The 14,735-nt window shown below is 34.9% G+C and overlaps 1 protein-coding gene across 4 annotated transcripts in view; it reads left to right on the top strand.

The window, feature by feature from the left end:
- The window catches only part of PAM (peptidylglycine alpha-amidating monooxygenase), a 284,680-nt gene that overhangs the window by 257,145 nt on the left and 12,800 nt on the right, over nucleotides 1-14,735 (top strand). For all 4 annotated transcript variants that reach the window (XM_082836780.1, XM_082836779.1, XM_082836778.1 and 1 more), the window contains 5 exons: nucleotides 4,322-4,438; nucleotides 6,133-6,205; nucleotides 7,268-7,478; nucleotides 7,970-8,170; nucleotides 10,142-10,257. In XM_082836780.1, coding sequence (XP_082692906.1) covers nucleotides 4,322-4,438; nucleotides 6,133-6,205; nucleotides 7,268-7,478; nucleotides 7,970-8,170; nucleotides 10,142-10,257 — 718 coding nt within the window. The remainder of the gene's footprint in view (nucleotides 1-4,321; nucleotides 4,439-6,132; nucleotides 6,206-7,267; nucleotides 7,479-7,969; nucleotides 8,171-10,141; nucleotides 10,258-14,735) is intronic.

The following is a 14,735-nucleotide window of genomic DNA, read 5'->3' as shown; positions in this document are numbered from 1 at the left end:
AAAATAAAGAACTGATGAATTCCAGCCCACAGCCCGCAGTTCAGTCTTTTCAGCTGAGTGCTTTTTCAGAGAAGCAAACAGAAATCAGCAGTGCTCCAGGCACTATGTGAAATGTGCAGGGTATTATTATATCCTGTAAAAAGTTAAATGTGGTTGAAATAAAGACCTCTCTGCAGCATATAATGCAGGGTAGCTGCTTTAGAACACTAAATAAGCAGTTTGCTATAGCAACAGTGTATCCAGCTCTATAATCTGACATCTGTTTGTGAACTATTAGAGCGTTACTTTTCTTTGAATTAGAAAAGAGTTTATAAATTACTTTATTTGGCAGATTTAATGTGAGTGTGTGTGTGTGTGTGTGTGTGTGTGATTTTCCCATTTCAGAAAAACATCAATTCCTTTTATTACTTGCCCTGTGTAACTGCCAGGGGCCAGCTGTTAGTTGCATGAGGCTCCAGTGATCCCAAGTGAAAGGATTAGGGCTCATCAACCAATCCACTGAGGGACTGAATGTCCCTTGATGCTGCCAGTTTAAACATATAGACATCTGGTAAATGGTATCACAAAAGATTTTCAGTGAAACGGTTGGGCCTATTGTGGTTAATTCCTTAAAGCTATGATCTTTCTAAGAATTCTAGAATGTTATTATTTGTTATTTATGTTACTGAAGTAAATTAGTATATTCAAATGATGCTAATATCAGTAAATTCAAGAACTTGCCTAATCACTGAGATCCTTAATGGATACGGGGAAGTGTAGTAATACTATGACTAATAATCATAGAGCCAAATACCATAGGAAAAGTGGTTAGTCTAAAGCATCACATAAAATGCCCTCTGTACAGGCTAATGACATGGGAGTAATTTGTGATAATTAAAAAAAACACTAAAAAACAAACCATATTATTAGCTGTTACATTGTAATGAGATACTAAGAAAAAAATCTTGATAAGTTGAGAGATCTGATATTTTCTGTGTATCCAAATGTTTATTATCAAAATCTGATTTATTTACTCTGTAGCTTATTTACTTTGTTACTTATTTTTCTTTTGGCTTTTCATTTGCTATTTCACAATTTATTATAACATCACCAAAAAATGGTTAATAAAATAAAAGAGTATGATCCTCAAATTAGTTAATTTTGCTATTTTTCCCACCATTAGAAATCTGACATTTCTAGATTGTGAGTATAGATGCCCACACACAATTTAGGTTTGTGAAAATATCAACTACTTGATACATTTTTTTCTGTATTCATGAGCAATGCAGAACAGTACCATTGATAAAGGATGTTTTCACTTACCTACGCATCAGCTACAACATTTCATTCGATCTGACTAGCATTGGGACTGTGAGTCGGGGTTTATTTATGTTTCTTCCTTGACATAGCTTGTTTTCTTGGAAGCCAAGCTCAATATCGCAGGTTCTTGACTTTGAGCTTACATGGCTGCCAGAGAGTAATTTAAACTAGAGTTTGCATTTTTAAATATTTAAGTGTCTGGAGAAATAAGCTGAAGCTATAAAAGACATGATTTAAATTAGAGGAGGTCAACATATGCTCTTGAACGTGGGGGTGGGGAGATGTACTTTCTCTCCATCATAAGTTGTAGGAATGTTATTTCCTAAAATAGTAGGACCAGAGATTTAAGATTGATGGTGAATATTTAAGTGAATGACAAGACAGACCAAAGAATTGCTGTTGCTGCAACCTATTGCTTGGGGAAATCATGAACAAGTAAATATGTCAGGCTTCCTCTATGGTTTGTCATTTTGCAGATAAGAGATATGGAATTAGGTATGCTGAGGTCTGATAGGCTCCAGTTTTATCAAGATATGCAATAGGCAATTGGACTGCCACTGTTATTAGCTGTCAATAGTGGGTCAGAACACTGTCTGCATGTCAAGTGGATAGCACTTAGTAAGAATTATGAGGACTCGGTAACTTTCCATATTACTAACTCCTAGGTGGGGGTGGGGTGGAGAAGTAATGTACTAGTATATTCCATGCCCAAGTAAATAAACTGCAAGAATAAATGAAAATTTTAGGAAATAAAAAATGGAAAGGGAAATCTAAGTATAATCAGTGGATTTTATCAATATCAATATCCTGGTTATGATATTGTACTGTAGTTGTGCAAAATGCTACCATGGAGGAAACTAGGTAAAGTGTACACAGAATCTCTCTGTATTATTTTTTCTTGCAACTGCATGTAAATCTACAGTTATCTCAAATTTTCTTTAAAAAAAAAAGGGAAAACAAATTTTAACTCCTTAAAGTCAGAGAAAACATAATTTTCACATTATTTAAATTACCATTATGCCACTACAAATCATGAAATGTTTCTGAATAATGAGAAATATGACTTAGGCCTTAAAAGAAATGATAAATGAAGAGACTTTATCCTATTACATATGAATATAAAACTGTCGCATACTATGAGTCTTAGACATGCTGAACTTAAGTTATCCAGTATCATAGACAAGTTGTTAAAAATATAGATCATTGATGGTTGAATCCAGTACCTTTGTTTTCTAGGGGAATTGGTATGATGTTTTTAGTACAGAAAGTCACATTGAAAATACAGTTTCAGATATAGGATAAACTCTGGTGTTTCATAGTACTGAGAAAGAGTTACTTCACGTTTGCTCTTTACCAGTGTCTCCTGATTTAATAATACCTTGTATATTCTTACATTGGTTCGAACTAATAAAATTTTATATTTCAATTTAATAGTGATCTCATGACTGTCTTATAAAATCTGCTCTGTTAGTGATGTTACTTCCATTTTGTTAACTTAGGTATATTTTTCTAGGTACTGGTGTGTGGTTTTAACTACACGTAATAGCGTATGTAAGCAATATTACTTAAGTTTTAGGTCGAGAAAGCTGAATCAGTGTTTTTTATTCAGTTGAATGCATCATTAATAAGAACTGCTTCAGGGACTTATTAGTATCTTTCAGGAAAAAAATACCCAAAAGACTATGACAGTCAAGAAGCTCAAATAATTGTGATGTATATTTTTAATGGCAAGAGAATGTAATTTTGAAATGTTTGTTCTCCTACTGGGACTTTGCATAAGTAATACTAACCAACTAATCAATAGAGGTATGACAGATTTGAGCAGTCTGTCGCCTTCCAAATTTGCAAATGTCTCTCCATAAATATTTAATATTATTCAGATTCTTTTGCTTATACGGTTGAACTACAAAATATTAATAGTTTTTTTCACAGACTTGTCTGATTCTATAAGGGAAATTCTATTTTACAGAAATATTCATCTGGCAAAATATATATATTATATATTTTTATGCCCCCCAACACCCACACACATATGGCTTAACTATGTGCTGATCAATTCCTTGCTTTTGAAAATATAAGTTAGTCTCTTGGCGCTTTGTATATTTTCCTCTTTCACATAAGCTTACATTAGAAGAGCTTATCTTTGTTATTTATCCCAAATAATTTCCAAAACAGGTATTTAAATAAGTACAATGTCTGTGATAACTGTCAACTTAAAGAAAGATACTACTAACAATTCAGATAGAAATATAAATGAAAAATATATATAAACATGCATGTTCATAATATTTTATAATAACCTGGAAGGTACAGAGTTAAAAAAGCAGAAATTTTCATATTCATTTTAGTGTTTACATTAATTATTATATAGATGTCCATTTTGTACTTACAGAAAAATTGTTATATGGAAAAAGTTTTATGTCTCTAAACACATTTTTGTTTCAAGAATCAATTATGGTTTATATTTTTGAAATATTTTGAACATTCCGTTCTACATCCTAATAATATGTATTTGCATGTTGTACCTACAGCAAGTAAAATAGCAAACATAGTTTTGATCACTATCCTTCCTGCTATCATTTACACTTTCCTTATCATTGCACAAAAAGTTGTTATGCCTTCTTTTGTAGTTTGAAAGAAAATAACTATTGAATTAAAACATTTTGAAGAGCCTTTGAAAAAAATTAGTTACTTTAAGAGTTCTAGGTAGTGTTTCTCAGAGTCTCATGTGAATATGACTCACCTGGGGATCTTGTGAAAGTGCTGATTCATATTTGGTACGTCTGAAACCTTGCATCTCCAGGCACTGCCCATGCTGCTGCTCCACTGACCATTCACTAGTTCTTCAGGCTAATGGTATATCTGAAGTGTGAAGGGCAAAGAGTGAAGTCAGGCGCATCTGAGCCCTTCTCTTGATTCTCTATTTAAAATCTCAAGTGAATGGTCTGCATTTCTCAAGTTCACTGATGTTTCTGATTGGTTTATTTTCCATTCTAATGCTTTTTTTTTTTTTTTTTTTTAGCTCTTTTGACAGTAAGTTTATTTACCAGCAAAGAGGTCTCGGGCCAATTGAAGAAGACACTATTCTTGTCATAGATCCAAATAATGCTGCAGTACTCCAGTCCAGTGGAAAAAATCTGTGAGTTAAATTACTTGACTATCTTTCATTTTCTAAAGAGGTGGTTCTAAACCCTGACTGAATATTAGAATCACCTGGGACGCTTCCAAAAATTAGATTGAGATTTAGTCTGGGAGTGGGCCCAGGTATCAAAATAGTAGTTTGAAAGCGCCCCAGGTGATTCTAGTAGGTAGTCAAGCTTCAGAGAGAATTGATACACATGCTAATGAAGTGACTTGCTACTCAGCTAGATCTGAAGGATAAAAAAAAAAAATTCTTGAGCAGAAAAGTTACATAACCAAATTCACCAACCAATCACCATTAAGAAAAAAGCCTTCTCTCTTCCCATCTCAAAGTGAAGACTAAACAAATGTCACTTTCAGCTTTCCATAGCATGCATAGGTAATTTGACTTTGAAAGCTGCTCATTATTTGGTCTTAATCCTAGATGGCATTTGGCAGCCAAAAAAAGTTGGCTGATATTCATGGTCATTGAAAGAAAGGGACACCTGCTTACAGAGTGTCCACAACAGCTATAACCTGGCAGCGTTAGGAGCTATACCCTACTCCATCTGCTTAGGCACAGGGAAAGCCAGCTTCTTTGAAAGGCGGGGAGCCATCCACTTTGAATGCAGCTGCTTATGGAGATGGTAATAATTAGCTTTTTATAGGATTCTAAGATGGTGAGTCAGGGGCCAACTTCTAATATGCCAGCCCCACCACTCATTGTGTCTGAACCTGTCTCTTCAGTGCTCTACCCATTAATCAGAAGCATCTCATTCCAGAAAGGAATTAAAGAGGAAGGCAGAGCAACTGCTGCTAAATCAGCTTGGCCAACAGTGGGGTTTCTATGTTGAAAGCAAATCATAACTCTCACATTCAGTCACCAAAAGAGAGATCTAGTTCAGTTTATTAGTCAAGATCAGGGTGTTACATTCTTGGCTCATGAAAAAAAAAATCTATGATTACAACACCTTGCAAAGGCTAGAAGCTGACAAACGTAGCTTGTGGATTGTCAGGTTTGACCACAATCACATTAAGACATTGTCCATGTGTTTTTAACTCTGTCCAAGTTCCTTAAGCCTGTGAGTCTCTGTCCACGTTACAGTTCTCTTATCCAGGTCGTTCCAATTGATTTGTTAAACAGATTAACCTTCTCTAATGATTATCCAGCACACCACTTCTCTTTGTTCAGATGATCACAGCCCATGTCTGCTGGAAGTTTTCTTTGGGTTTTACTGTCTTTAGTAGGTACTTTAAAAGCTTTTCAGTCATATATTTAATATTTTATATAGTATAGCATTATATTACCTTGCAGCATATTTAAGCAGCATATTCAAACCATATAAATCCATTTATAATTCTCTAGACAATTTGTTTTATACACATTTCTTTATGATCTTAGAACTTGTTTTCAAATTGATGTTATTTGTGTTATTTAATATACCATACTTTATAATATTTGTAATTGATACGTAGGCTTCGTGTATAGATTTTTAGATGGTTAAATACCGCTTAAGATTTTTCACAAGGAGGTCTCTCCTTGTGGATATTTTCATTTAACAATTCATTTTGGTCTTTTCTTTAGTAATACAGGTATACATTTATCAGTTTTTAAATTTATATTGCCTTTACAAATTAATTAGCAAAAAAGTGTCCTCTCATGTATGCTTTGGGAGTAATTATATAATTAAGACAATTATCTTTATTTTGCAGGTTTTACTTGCCACATGGCCTAAGTATAGATAAAGATGGAAATTATTGGGTCACAGATGTGGCTCTTCATCAGGTAATCTTCCATTTGGCAGTTATTCAAATAGAAGTTAATGAAGTTATGCTTTCAAAATACTCTGAAGTTGTCTGGGTCTTTTTTAATTTCATTTTATTTATTTTTTTACACAGCAGGTTCTTATTAGTTATCTGTTTTATACATATTAGTGTATATATGTCAATCCCAATCTCCCAGTTCATTCGACCACCACCACCCCCTGGGTCTTTCTTTGTGACCCAGAAAGTTTATAGCAAAAGAATGGAACAGCCACGTCTGAAATGGTGCTTTTAGAACTCAATGCTAGGAAAAACTTACATGTAAATGATCAAGTCACCCTTCTCTGTGTGGCTGGCAGGAATCTTAGGGCCAGATGTGAAGCTTCACTCTACCAACTGTTTGGGCTCTCCCAACCTCCTTAGGTTCCATATCTGCTTTTCTTTCCTCTGTCCCCAGGTCTTAGTTCTTTTTTTTTAATCATTTTATGTGTTTTATGTATTTTTCTTAAGCTACCTTAATCTTCTATAAATTGAGCCAAAGTCTCTATTATATACGTTTATATGTAAAACAGCAAATCTTTGTTCTTTTTAAAGGAAGTTATATTTCCATTAGGGTATATATCATAATGTCTTTCCCTTAAAAGATAAGCTCATGTTTAATACCTGTTTAATGAGTAGATGGGAAAGAAGTAGGAAAAGAAACTAGAGCTCAGAAGGCATAGCTAGTCTTCAAACATCATCTCAGTAAACATTTATTGCACTTGTATTGTCTGGAGAGCGTTCTACGATTAGCTAAGGAAAGACAAAAAGGAAGTGTGGGGATGGGTGGAACAGGACATCCATACTAGTCTCCATTCACCACTAATGACCTGGATGACCTTGGGCAGGTCACTTAATCTCTATAAGCCTCATTTTTCATATGAAGGAATCAGACCAGATGATTTCTAGAGTCCCATCCAGTTCTGAAAAGTACCTGCTTTTAAATAAGTCTCTGAAAGCTTACACTCTGATTGCCTTAGTCAGGTGGGTGTGTGTCAATTATAACCATGCAAAGTGGGTAAGGCTTTTGTTCTTTTTTTAAAAGGTGTTCAAACTGAATGCAAACAATGAAGAAGCCCCTCTGTTAATCCTGGGAAAGAGCATGCAACCAGGCAGTGACCAGAATCACTTCTGTCAACCTACTGATGTGGCTGTGGATCCAGACACAGGAACCATCTATGTATCAGATGGTTACTGCAACAGTCGGATCGTGCAGTTTTCACCAAGTGGAAAGTTCATCACACAGTGGGGAGAAGGTACTCAGTAAGACTCTTGATCTCTCATAATTATTGGCCAACATCATTAGGAACAAGAGATTGGCCACCCCTCACATTCTTTAGGATGTAATTGTCCCCTGGAGTGAGGAAAACAGGGCCTCCTTATGCATCCAGTTGGCTGTTCACACACACACACACACACACACACACACACACACACACACACACACGAGTCTTATAAGAGGAAAAAGAACACACACACACACACACACACACACACACACACACACACACGAGTCTTATAAGAGGAAAAAGAATGCTTCTACCCAAAAACTTTAAAGTTGTCCAAATAGGGAGAAAATCTGTAATGTGTTTGTGGGTAAGAGATATTAAGTGCTTTAACTTCTTTTTCCCCTGGTTCCAGATACTTAGTGGTTTACTATCATGAATTTTGAAAATTATAAAACTTTAGAGTCAGACTTTGGGTGATTTTACAAATTGTAAATCTGAGGTTTTTCTTTGTTCTGTAGAGTCTACTGAGAGCAATCCTAAACCAGGCCAGTTCAGTGTTCCTCACAGCTTGGCCCTAGTGCCTCATCTGGGCCAATTATGTGTGGCAGACAGGGAAAACGGTCGGATCCAGTGTTTTAAAACTGACACCAAAGAATTTGTGCGAGAGATTAAGCATGCGTCATTTGGAAGAAATGTATTTGCAATTTCATATATACCAGGTATTTCATCTTTATTTTTTGTGTTTTTTCATACTACACTGTATTCTTAAAAAGTGTTTGTCTTATCTTAATACGCTCTTATTGTAATTTTTTTATTAAGGGATTGAAGATGACTTATATATCAGATCTTAAAATTTTTAAAACTGTTAGTGCATTGTACATCATTTTCAACTCAAGTGCCACTGTTCTTTATCTGGAAATAATGAAGAACTCAAAAGATTTAGCAACTGTTTGTGATAGATTAAAAAATGGTTCCCAAACGTTGATTTTTATTTTTCCTTAATTATGGTCATTTGCTTTAGTTATTAGATGATTAATATTATGTCTTCACACATCATCAACAGATGGTATATGTTGATAAAACCAGTATTCAAAATACTTCTGCTTCACATTTTTTTAAAGAGTGTCAGCCAATTTTTTTAAGATAATAGGTGATGTAAGTGAGGCTTATGTGTAAATGTCAGGAGAAATGATCAATGAAATCTGGAATTTTTTTCTCATTTTCAAAATAGATTTCTTGACTTAAAGAAACTCAGAAAAATAATCCAAACTTACAAAGTAAAGTTCATTTAATTCATATTAAAAAATAAGTTAGCATAAGATTTCTTTATATCATGAATACTGAACAACTGAAAATATATTTCTAGAATTTATATACAATTTTTGCAATTACTTAGTAAATATATCTATACCTATATTAAAGTTGCATTAACTACATGGTTATCACTATAATATTTATATTTCTTATGCTATTAAAGTTGTATATGGCTACTATCTTCTGAGGCAGCCCCCAATTTATTTAGGACATGGAATAAAGGGACTCAAGTGACTGAAATAGGAACAAGTTTGGCTTCACTAAGGAATAAGTAATAAAAGAAAGTAATAAAGGACTCATTAATGTCAATGAAAGATAAATTCTCGTGTTCATTTTTACCTCATATTTAAAGAATAAATTTGGCAAGACCATTTACTTAACAAAGAGGGTGATCCAGTTCATAATGAAAAAAAATAAATCAAATATGAGGAGAAAAACAATCAGGAGAAAAGATGAGAGGAAATCTGGTTAAAAAGAGAATCTCAGCAAAAGACAAAGTGTATTATAATTGGAATCCTCTCTACAACGTTACACAATAGTAATTGATGTTGATAGTGTTGATTTTTTTCTTAATATGATGTGCTAAAGACCCCTATCCTGAAATCCTTAGAGAAAGATGAAAAACTCTTCAACACTGGTTTAGTATTGTGTATATTTTAGTGTTTTAATTCTTTAAAACATAATATTCAATCATCTGAAGTATTTATTTAACCAAAACATCACAGTTTCCATTATTTTGGATAAACACTACTATACTAAGCAATATAATTTTACTTCAAAGAGTATTCATGGAATTAATATAAAAAGATGGTCTAATTTTTTTAATTAGGAAAAAATGTCATTGATAATCTGAAATATGCATCTCACATTTTCAAGTGTTAGTTGTTTAAAATCGGACCATTCTTCTGTCTACAGTGTAACTTCACTTTCTTTGCATATTTTTCTCTGATTCTACTTGTAGCTATAGTAGATATTACATATTTTTTAAAAGATCTGGTACCCCAGAATGATTGCCTTAAATAACCTGACTCTTCCCATCCCTATTTAGAATACCTGTGATGTCTATATATCTATTCCTCTACCTATGTCATCTCCTCCATATCTATGTATTCCTGATTTCTACTGGCTTCCTAAGTGGAACAAGCTTTGCAGTTCCTGGTTTTTCTATTACAAGGAAGTTAGTCTCCTAACCTGTTTGCCCCTTATCTTATTACTCAGAAAGAGACATCTGCTAAGTATTTTGTTTTCTACTTTTGTTGCCAATTGGAGGAACCAGGTGGACCCCACATTTCTTGTTTGTGTGATGTACACACATGTATTGAAAAGCCCGTCTTATCCATATTTTAAAGGAAGGTTGACTGGATATGTTTTCACAGGTTTGCTCTTTGCGGTGAATGGGAAGCCTTACTTTGAGGATCAAGAACCTGTACAAGGATTTGTGATGAACTTTTCCAATGGGGAAATTATAGACGTCTTCAAGCCAGTGCGCAAGGTATTCACATACATTAACTACGTATCAGTTTTCATGAGAATAAAACTAAAATATGAATCTTGGAATTCGATTTATACTTGAATAAGTTTTTAAAAACTTAAAGGACATGTGATTACTTTCTTAGCGAGGTTGATGGGAGTGCTGTATACTATGTTTTATTTAGAATAAATGTCCTTATCTATTCCTCAGTGAATTTCTTCAGATGCAAATTAACACTGTACGCAATTCGAAGGTTCTTAGTTGATTTGCACACAAGAGCAGGTTTAAATTCACTGTAGTTAGATTATCTAAAATGTAAGTCTTTTCCTGGTTTCATCCAAGTAAAGAAGATACCACAATATGTTAAACTATAATTTTATAGTTCTCTTAGATTCAACAGAAATCGTGTTTGCTTTTTTTTATGCTATGACTACACTGAGCAACAAGACTTGAAAATAGCACTTCTTAGAATGTATTCAAGTTCTAGAGATTTGGTTTAGGTAAAAGACTAAAGTCTAGTTTTGACCTCACAATGGTATACCACTGTTTATTCTAACAGTGCTTTTTACAAACACAGTGACTGTGGTGCAGTGTGCCCATAGCCCTCTGTCTCCTCAGTTTGCTTTCTTTGCAAAATGATTGCCAAAATGATCAGAATGCTCATATACACTGCCTGAATGTGCTTGTGGTACATAGATTTTACCTAAAATGCTGCAAATAAGAGTTATTTTTCAAAATTTGTAAAGATTTATCAGCTTTGATGGATCAAAATGCAGCTGTCGTAAGCCACTGGATAAACCATATTTCCATACTCAAATTCCTATAGTATTCTCTAAGACACCAAATTTGCTAGCTTAAAAAAAAAAACACTTTACAATGCCAATGTTAGAACACTGACAGCCAGTCTGGGATTTATTAAAATTCATTCTAGAGCTATTAATTAAGTACCTACTCTGTATCAGGCATTATGCTAGATACTAAGGATACGATGGTGAACAGAACAGGACACAGCCTTTCCCTCAGTTGAAGTTTAACAAAACTTACAGGATCCAAGTTGAACCAAACTGAATCTGAAGTAAATATTCCTGTACAAATTTCTTTTTTTTTTTTTTTTTGGAGTTTCTATTGATACATAACAAACAGGACTTTTCGTAGAAGTATTTCACCTGAAAAGCAATAAGCAATCAAATATCCAATCATAATAGCCCTTCAGAAAGAAATTCACTACATCGATGATAGGTATTTTACCTCAGTACTGTTTCAGATCCTGACTGATTATCTGATCTTCATTGTTTCGCTGCTTTGAGCTTCTTCATATCTATTGATAAAGAAAGTGAGATACTTCACTTCCTTTCAGGTCTTCACTTTGCATTAACAGTGTTTGCTTGATTGTTCTTTTAATAATAATGAACTATGTCAATCAGGATATTAACTTTTAATTCAAATATGCATCTAGAAATCAACACTAAGTGCTAAGCTAGAGGCTAGATTCTAAATGAGCCGTACTCTCATAAAAATGAGAGCAGCCCTGAATGAAATTTTCAGACAGCCTTGTGCCTAAACATCAGTATTCATCAGACATTCAGCAATGAATAAGTCACAATATATGGGTCAATACAGCAAACTTGAAAAGAGAGTCTAGCTCCAAGATGAAATTTGCTTTTCCTTTCAATAAACAAGACTTGATATTACACCAAAACATAGAAATGTGTTCTGTGTTGACTCAGTAAACTGAAACCGGTTTATGAATCTCTCAGAATTTTCACTTAATTAGATTATCATCACAAAGATTAAGTTTGGGTGAAGGGAATAATGTGGTGTATTGACTCCTATGTAAGAAGTGATTTTTCCTGCAAGTCAAAAGTCAAGTTTTACATAATGTGTCTATCCCGCTGTTTGTGCCTGTCCACTACTTATCTCCTCATATACTTCAGTTCTCCCTCTTCTATTACATTCTTTAGGAATGTTTATGTCTGAATGTGTGATCTCCATCTTTACCTCTATGCAGGGAAGCTGAGACAGTAGGACAATAAAGAAGATGATTCTATCAAATGGTGTCAAAAAGTTCTGAGGGCAAAAGATACATAGTTGCCCCCCCACATTCTTGCTCCCATAATCATAGCAAAGACTATGGTCCCTGTCATCGGTTTTCATACACCCTTCAGGCAGGCGTTTTTTTGTCTTCTTTCTTCTGCACGGATGCTCATGTGGAAAAGGAAAGGAATATCCCCACTGCTCCATACCAAAAAATAAAATAAAATAAAATAAATCAGAAAGATAGAAAGAAGGGAATAGTAACCCCAGATTCGTGTTATTTCTCCAACCTTAACAATGGAGATTAAAATCACAGTATTTGACAGTGTTTGAGCCTAAGTTTCACACAAGTGAAATTACATAGCCAAAGCTACACAGTAAGTAGCACACCTGGATCTTAAACTCAGGTCTTTTTGACTTGAAAATGTGTTTAATACTGAGGCCACGGAATATATTAAACCATAACATAACTTGGTACAACTTCTTAGAAAATGATTTTGCTTAATATGAAGTAAGTTTAAACATTATTTTGTGTTAATGCAAACATAGGATATGGAGAACACAAATTCCTTATGAATTTTTAAGACAGAATATAAGATTTTGAGGGCAGATTGCCCTGGGCTATGTCACCGGATGCCCAGGAAGTTGCTATCATTCTTTTCTCTGATCACTTTTATTTTGTTAGGGAGAAGTACCTCAAGAGAAGATTTCAAAGCCTAGAGTAGATCTTTAAATCTGTCCAACTCTGAAGTCTTAAAACCTAACACTAAATCTTACAGCATAATTTTGTTTCAGATGACACAGAGCAGTAGAATAATTCATTTAAAAGATTATAGTTGAGTGCCTGTGATTGCAGTAGGAATAGAGGTCCCAAAGTCCCATCACTAAGCTTCCCCCTGAACCGTTCCTGTGGCCCCAGAATATTTCCAGCTGAACCCCTGTCTCCCTGGATCAGTTTGAGAACCACAGATAGAGGTTGATTGTTATTCTAGCCTTGAACTGATGACATATTGTGATTAATTTAAAGCAAAGTCCTTACCAATGAATAGTTCAAACATTACCCCCTCACCTCTGTTTCTCCACCTATTATAATATTTTTCCCATCAGAAAATATGAAGTACTTTACAACCACATCTTTTGCAAAGCAGTTTCTTAAAACATATTTTGGCATAGAGGAAGAGCTCCCTGTGATATGCAATTCTGTTGCCACCTATTAGCTGAACCCAAAATAAAGATGAACATTTAATGACTGGTTTGGGGGATTTCAGCAAGGCAGTGTTTTGATTTCTGGCTCTCTGTCCTTCTCCTGCACATTTGTCAAGCTCATTTGATAGTTTGAAGGAATGAGCCTCCTCAGCATGGCTGTCTCATTTTTCTTTTCAATGTGACAAATTGTTGCTGATTTTCAAAGCACAGTCGTTTCTCCAGAGCATGTATTCTGCCCCTCCTACAGCGGGCTAAGAAGAGCAGTTTGCCTCATTAGCACCCTTTGTACTCAGCAAACCAAAGTGGACAGATGCTATCTGGTAAGCCCATAAGTCAGGATAATGTTCCTATTCATACTCACTGATCATATTTTTGATAATGGTACACTCAAGCAGGCCTCCTGGCCTCAAAGATGAAAAAAATCATCCACATCCTGCCAACTAGCCAAGACGTGGCACCCTTGAAACCTTCAGTAGACAGATGGAAATGGAAGCAGCACATTTTAAGGCTGCTCTTCAAGAAACCAACTCGGTGACCCCGATAAAGTCACATAAAGGGCTCCCCTGTCTCCTGTGTCCTCATGATTGAGATGGCATGATTTGATATGGAAATATGTCATGAAGAAAGACATATTAAAACACCAGTGTATCTGAAGTAAGTACAAAAACCAGGAAATACTGAAGGGCACACTCAGTTTGTTTCCTTTGCTGACCAAAAATATTGTCAACACTGGGCTTCAGAGTAGAAAACCCGACCTTACTGCTTATCGCCTAGTATTCATTTCAGAAATAATCTGAATGTCCTGGATCTTTGAAATGATGCCTCTTATCAGTAATATAAAAGTACTTTTTAAGGAAGCTTATGATAGCTTGATGAGAATAATAACAAGAATTAAGACCTGGTCCTTTTTAGTTGTACAAATTAAAACAGGCCAATTTGACAATGACTAAAGGTAGAAGAAATATGAAGGCAAAAAATATTATTATTAATTATAAATATAAATAATTAGGTAAATAATGAACACCAACTAATCAAGAGTGTAAAAAAATAATCTGCTTGTAAATGTTCACTTCATTTTTTTTTTTTTTTTTTTTTGCGGTACGCGGGCCTCTCACTGCTGTGGCCTCTCCCGTTGCGGAGCACAGGCTTCGGACGTGCAGGCTCAGCAGCCATGGCTCACAGGCCCAGCCGCTCTGCGGCATGTGGGATCTTCCCGGACCGGGACACGAACCCGTGTCCCCTGCATCGGCAGGCGGACT

Source organism: Leucopleurus acutus, assembly GCF_964270905.1.
Source record: "Leucopleurus acutus genome assembly, chromosome: 3".
NCBI classification, from domain to species: Eukaryota; Metazoa; Chordata; class Mammalia; order Artiodactyla; family Delphinidae; genus Leucopleurus; species Leucopleurus acutus.
This window is presented reverse-complemented; position numbering and strand designations above follow the sequence as displayed.